This window comes from Ascaphus truei, chromosome 1 (genome assembly GCF_040206685.1).
Source record: "Ascaphus truei isolate aAscTru1 chromosome 1, aAscTru1.hap1, whole genome shotgun sequence".
Taxonomy (NCBI): Eukaryota; Metazoa; Chordata; class Amphibia; order Anura; family Ascaphidae; genus Ascaphus; species Ascaphus truei.
Window position 1 is genome coordinate 441,123,788 of NC_134483.1, and position 6,669 is coordinate 441,130,456.

The following is a 6,669-nucleotide window of genomic DNA, read 5'->3' on the forward strand; positions in this document are numbered from 1 at the left end:
CCATTCTAAACTTAGAAAGATGGATATCCGTTTTCAAATGTGTATTTCCACATCTTCCCGCTACGTAAAGTGGGACCAAACGTGTCAAATAATGAAAATGTGTGGCAGCTATTTTATTCATAGAGGTAAAAGGAAGTCCTCAGAAGTCAAAGGTTTTTTTACTCAAATAAATTAATGACCCCGCAAGTGTGAATATTCTCTAAAAAAAATATATGGAAAGGTGAAGCTTATGTAGTGAAAATGATCAAATAGCAATATGGGTTGATCGACAGATAAGAAGCACTTTGCCTAGTCTGCCCATTCTTCTATCTGCTGTAAATCTCAGACTATTAGACAACTTGGTTTTTCATATGTAGTATAACAAAAAGAAACCGTGTCATACACTACAGGGATTTCAAGAAACGTTAACAGTTTGAATTATTATTATTATAACCCGGAAATGAAGGATTACTTAAATAGTTGAATTAAAAAAAATAAACATTCACGTCCATGAAAAGCTATCGTAGACCCCCTTAAAAAAAATGATTCATTCAGGAATCCTCTGGAGTCCAGAGATGATATAATGGTTGTCTCTGTAGCCATACAGCGTATATTGTTAAGAGTTGCCACAAGCTTGTTGAAAACAGTTGTGATATTGGAAAAGAGGAGCAATGCTTACTTGTGTAGTTCCTTTCAATTGGAGTGATAGGGATGGTCTCCAGTGCCTTCTCCAAGAAGTCCAGCAGGTTTGGACTGATGACCATTTCTTCAGGCAATGACTGCAGCGCTACCCAGGCATACAGTTTCGCGGTTTTGACTCCAAGACTTCCCTTTCCTTTGGCTGCAACATTGCAACAAATGTTCTCATTTAGGTTTTGCCAGCTTCAAGGTTAATATTTAGCTACATTTTTTATGTTATAGTGAGAAAAATATGCTTAATAGGAGGCAAAGAAGTAAACAGAAGGCAGCCCTCCCAGAATGAAGTGTTTAGGGGTTTTCTCTTCCGTAAAATAGAAGACTTCAAAGTAATTTCAGTGAAAGATATTTACTCTTTATTCTGGAGAAGACAAACAGGAACTCAACGTTTCAAACCCATTAGGGCTTTTTCATCAGGTAATAGGAGGTAACATATTAATACAGGATATGTGACTTACAGCGGAGTTCCATTAAGACCGCTAAAAACATTTCTCTTTCAGAAATTGCATTCTTTTTAATTATGTGACAATTACATTATCCAAAAGTTTTCAGATTAAAAAAACCCCAAAAACAACAATAATATAACGAACAATTCTTGTGGGATCAAAACATCATGGTAACCATGAAGATTAAAAAAAATTAAATAGATATATTTCTTAAACAACTTCACTGCAGTGTTCCCTACATCGTTTAGATACGATCCCTTTACTTTTCCCCAACATAAGCTACTATATATTGCCAAGGACGAGTTGTTGAGCTTCGAGACTTTTAGGCATAAATTGGAAGAGCTGTTATTTATTTTTTTAACCCAACATTAAAAATTGTAAACATCACAAGCATGAATCATTTCACTTTATGGTAAATATATTATACCTTCCTCAGTAAAACAATTGTTTTCTGCTCCCCTTTTTAAGTTTATGAGATTAGTATTTTGATGACCACTATGACCAGAGATAGCTAAACATACAATATACGACTACCATGAAAACAAATGTAAAAACAAACTAGGGCTCCGCTCAGCTAATATACATGTATGTATTTTTATCTATTCGGGGGGTGCTGTTAGGGAAGATATATGAACATAAATACTGTATACACAAGAACAGAATCCCTATTAGGAGCAACCCCATCTAATATATTAAAAGAAAATACTTTATTGCATATAATAGAAAGCTACACTCAAATATTAAAACCTATGGACGTAATACATAACCCCGAACTGATGTGGTAAGTGAAATTGTGGATAATGTGCAAAACCTCACCGTTTTAGATAACAGAATACTGCCTATATATCACACTAAAGCAGCCTGCTAAGCTGCCCAGTCAGGCAGACAGGAATTGCGTCCATAGGTTTTAATATTTGAGTGTAGCTTTCTATTATATGCAATTAAGTGTTTTATTTTAATATATTAGTATGGGTTGAGTGCTCCTAATAGGGATTCTGTTCTTGTGTACAGTATATTTACCATGAAAACAAACAGCGCAGGCAACTGAAAAATAAAGATTATGGAAACATACCTTAATTTTTAAAATTCAAATCTGTGCTCGCTTTTACTTTACCTGCAAGTTATTTGAGCTCGGGAGATAACATTTTCCCACTGATGTCACTCCAGGAATGTTCCTATTGATTTCTGCAGTGTTATCACAGAGAAGATCCAACAACTGCCTTATAGCAGGCAAAGTAACAAACAAGTTCTGACTGAATGCTCTCTAACAAGAACATCTTTATTCAGGGCCCCAATCCTTATCTCATCTTATTTAACCAGAGGACCTCCCTGAGCGTGGTTGTCCCAAATGTATTTCCTTCAGGAAATGTTTATCATGGCCCAGGAATTTGCAGGAGCAAACAGAATCGGGATACGATAATGCCGTAAGCCTATCATTATGGGAACGGTGCTATTACACATTTCACCTGCAAAGCCATTTTAATTGTCTGGACTAGACAATTCATGGGCTCCAAGAGGTATACATGGGCATTCGTGCTCCAAGGAGGTCCCCAAGGCTAATATAAACTGGAAATTGTCAAAAGAACATTTGTATCCAAAACCTGTATTTATTTATTTTTGCAATTAGTTAGCTCAGTAGTCTACAGGACATAATTTTATTTAACGAGGGCAAGTTTTATAGGTGTTGGATGAAAGAAATCTCAAGGAGGTACAGCACAAAAAGGAAAGATAAGCGAGTTAGTAGATGACATCAGGAAAGGTAAAGTACCTGACGGGACAGCTGGGGTTTGGGGAGGAAATAATGTGTTAGTCTTGCTGTGGACAGTGCTAGATAAAGGGGATGTGGCAGCATCTTTCATACCATACAGCTTGGACTCTTTTGAAAGGGTCCTTGGCAAAGACGATCCTCTTGAGGCATTTGGCGACTCAGTCTTGAACGTTTTGGAGTTGTAGTGTAACTGTATCAAACGAAAAGCACTGTTAGCGGGTACACCATTTCTGCAGACATACTGTACCGCACAGACAATACATTGAAATATATGAGTGACGTGTTACTAAATCTTAACGGTTAACACAATAACGAAAAATTGCAAAGTGGGGCCAAGTGGGAGGCAGAGGGAAGCGTCAATAAGAAGAAGTTGACATATTATGAGTTAATGAAATTTCTAAATACAGTTTATCAACATTCACCTAAAATTATCTATACCGAAAGGCATTCAATGTGGGTAAAGTTATCATTTATACGTAAACTCTGCAAAAAAGAAATTATTTAGATGGATGGAGCTTCACAAAATAAAAATACATTTCCTATTCGCAAAATCTCTACACACTTTAAGGTAATGGCATTTTTTTTTAGTTGGTAATCTGGAAAAAAGTGGAAATTAACCACAATCTTGCACAATTACAGGCTACAGCTAAACTCTCATTATTCCCTCATAAGAGAAGTAAACTAGAAGATGCACATTTGGAAAAAAACAGAATACTTGTTTTTAAGTTACCCAGTAACTTGTCTAATATATGTTATACTTACCATGTTATGCTTTCAATGATACACTTGTTTAAAAGCTTTCATTACAATCTAACAAAAATAACTGTTTCAAGTTGCAGACCAGGGACTGCATATAAAAACATAGGGAAAATCTCCCTCTTATTAAATGTATGTGCATTTGTATATGTGTGTGTGTACTTGTGTATGTGTATATACATATACAGTAGAGGCAACGTTTATTCTAACATTTGCTGTAAACTAGCCGGGTTACATTCTGGGTATGTGCTGGGTATGTTCTGGGCTAGTTTGAGGCACGTTTAAGGCATTTCTGCATTGACTAACGACCCATAGGATTAACACAGCAGGGATCCCTGGCAGTCCCATTCAGTTTGAATGGGACTGCCAGGGACCCCCCGCTGTTAATCTGATAGGCCATTAATCAATGCAGAAATGCTGGGGATAGTTTAAGGAAAGTTTAAGGCATGTATTCAGAATGTACCTGGGTGTACCTGGGTCTTTTGGGGAATTGCCACTGGTTTTTGTTAGAATAAGAGTTGCCTCTACTGTACGTGTGTATATAATGGCATTTCACTGAAAATAGTATTTTGCTTAGGTGCAAACCACTGTGGACTGGAATACAGAAATTATGGAAGCAGGCACTCCAAGATGTAGAAAAAATAAATAAGGTTTATTACAAAACTATCAGCGTTTCGGCTCTTTGCAGGAGCCTCTCAAAACACACACACAAAATACATTTTAAATTGTTTTTACCTTTACATCAACTCCAGGAATATAAAACACAGTAGTTTCTAAGTCGCTGGGCTTGGTTTGCAGTGATGACGGCACTTTCTTCCCAGCCAGTAAGTGAGTTGTAGAGGCATAGTTAGTTTGGAATTTCTTCTTTTTAGAAGGAGAGTCTTGATCCAGACTTCTTGAGCTTCGATCATAGCTCCTGTTTTAGTAAAAGGTAAACTTAACACCAACAATTTCAAGTGCTCCCAGCTTCCCCACAAAATAGCATACATCCCCAAAAAGACAACAAAAAATGTATACCCATTACGTCTATTTGATTGGCTTTACGATGCAGTTCCAGTTAGCAAAACATACTGTAGTTGTAATACACTATATCATGCAAGATCGCATACATCATTTGGAAAGTTAAAAGTGTGTTGCAGAAATTTCAAGACCACAGTGATCAGGCTGAATTCCAATGCATTTTTTTTAAAAATAAAAACATGGCACTCCTTTTTAAGGGGCCTCACTAAAATGTTTATAATGGTGAGATTTAAGAAAGAAAATATTTAATCATCTTAAAACACGCAACAATAAAATACTGCACTTTCTAGGAAGAACCATCCGAGCAGGATGAAAGGGAGTAAACGAGAGAAATGAAAATAAAATATTTACCACATGGAACTGCATCTTTAAGTAAATATGTAAAATACAGCTCAACCCCGTTATAGCGCAATCCACTACAACGTGGATCCGCTTACAACGCAGTCTGAGTGTGGCTCCCAAATGTAGAAAATTTCCAAGGTGGTTTTTTTTTTTAAACATCTATTCAATGCTTTATTGCTTACGGGCGGAGACAGACGGGCGGAGACACTCCCCCCCCCCCCCACACACACACTGAAGACATGTGGGTGCCACTGCAACGTCTGGTGAGGAACAATGGAAACTATAGACATAGTTAAGGGGTTAGATTTGCTTGGCCCCCCTCAATAAATCATGTTCATATAAGTGTCAAGAAAGATTAGAGCTGAGGCTATTAATTCTCTTGTTTATACCACCTTGATCATTAGTAAGTCAGTTTTAGGCACTGCTCTATATCAGAGAAGCGTTCTAGGAGAGGCAACACATTATTTACATGCAGTAAGACAGACAAAGTAACTCAAACACATCCAGAATCGTTCCCCCATTCAGAAGCAAGATAGTGATGCTTCAATTAAAGTTTACTGTGCATTAACTGTATCGCATCATATTGAATAGTGGCCTTTTATATCTGCAGTTTAATCACTGTAAAGTATTTGAGACGTTGGTGTACCCTTGGAGAACTTGTGTAAAACATGGAATCCTGAGTATCATTTGCCGGCTGGGAGAACCTGCTTGAGAACACAAACACACTCTCTGTGCATTCCCCCTGACTCACCACCAGCTTCTCCTGCACCGCTGGGAGAGCCTGCTTGAAAACACACACACACACACACACACACACACACACACACACACACACACACACACACACACACTGACATTGCATTCCCTCCCTGACTCACCACCAGCTTCTCCTCGGCTGGGAGAGCCTGCTTGAGATCACATGATCAGACACACACACGATCACACACACACACACGATCACACACACACACACACACACAATCCTCTTACTTGGGTGTGCAGACCGGGCAGGCTACCCCGGCGTCCCTGAAATGTTTGGCAGTGAGAGGGAGTTGAGGAAAAGCTGCTGTGTGAGGTGATCAGAGGCCGGGGAGATGTGACTAAAATATGCATGAAGAGGGAGGCTGCAGCCTTGAGCCACACACAATCCCCTTACTACTAGCAGTGTCTGCAGCTCTTTGACTGCTGGAGACACTGGGAAGGGTGGAGAGACAGACAGGGACAGCAGGAGGGAGGGAGGTGTAGCACAGAGCTATCCCAGCTCTACCCCTCGACGGATGCGAAACCCTGATTATGGCGGCCATTTTCTCCCTGCGATCCTTGTTATCACGCGGTCGCATTATGTGGACCCCAAGCATCGCGTTATAACAGGGATCAGCTGTATTTGTTTTGAATCCATTTCAAAACCACATAAGCAATACGCCTATTGTCTAATCGCACCATACCGTCTTAAAATGGTATCATCATGTTCCTGCTGAAGCGTTGTTGGATGTAAGAGACATTTCCCACTATCGATTTCCACTCTGATGTCAAGCTCAAAGTCTATGTTCCTCTCTGTGGCTGCGTTGGATACGCTCCGGCTTGAAGCAGCAGCAGGCCAGCGTTCTGTGAAGAGCTGATGGACGGCTGCAAAACCAGAAGATTTCTTCCGGGAGGGCTGCC

General features: G+C 39.2%; 1 protein-coding gene across 14 annotated transcripts in view; it reads right to left on the reverse strand.

The window, feature by feature from the left end:
- The window catches only part of BLTP1 (bridge-like lipid transfer protein family member 1), a 214,038-nt gene that overhangs the window by 23,675 nt on the left and 183,694 nt on the right, over positions 1 to 6,669 (reverse strand). For all 14 annotated transcript variants that reach the window (XM_075615910.1, XM_075615968.1, XM_075615957.1 and 11 more), the window contains 4 exons: positions 6,453 to 6,668; positions 4,381 to 4,561; positions 2,983 to 3,079; positions 659 to 820 (listed from right to left, as the gene is read on the reverse strand). In XM_075615910.1, the coding sequence (XP_075472025.1) occupies positions 659 to 820; positions 2,983 to 3,079; positions 4,381 to 4,561; positions 6,453 to 6,668 (656 nt within the window). The remainder of the gene's footprint in view (positions 1 to 658; positions 821 to 2,982; positions 3,080 to 4,380; positions 4,562 to 6,452; position 6,669) is intronic.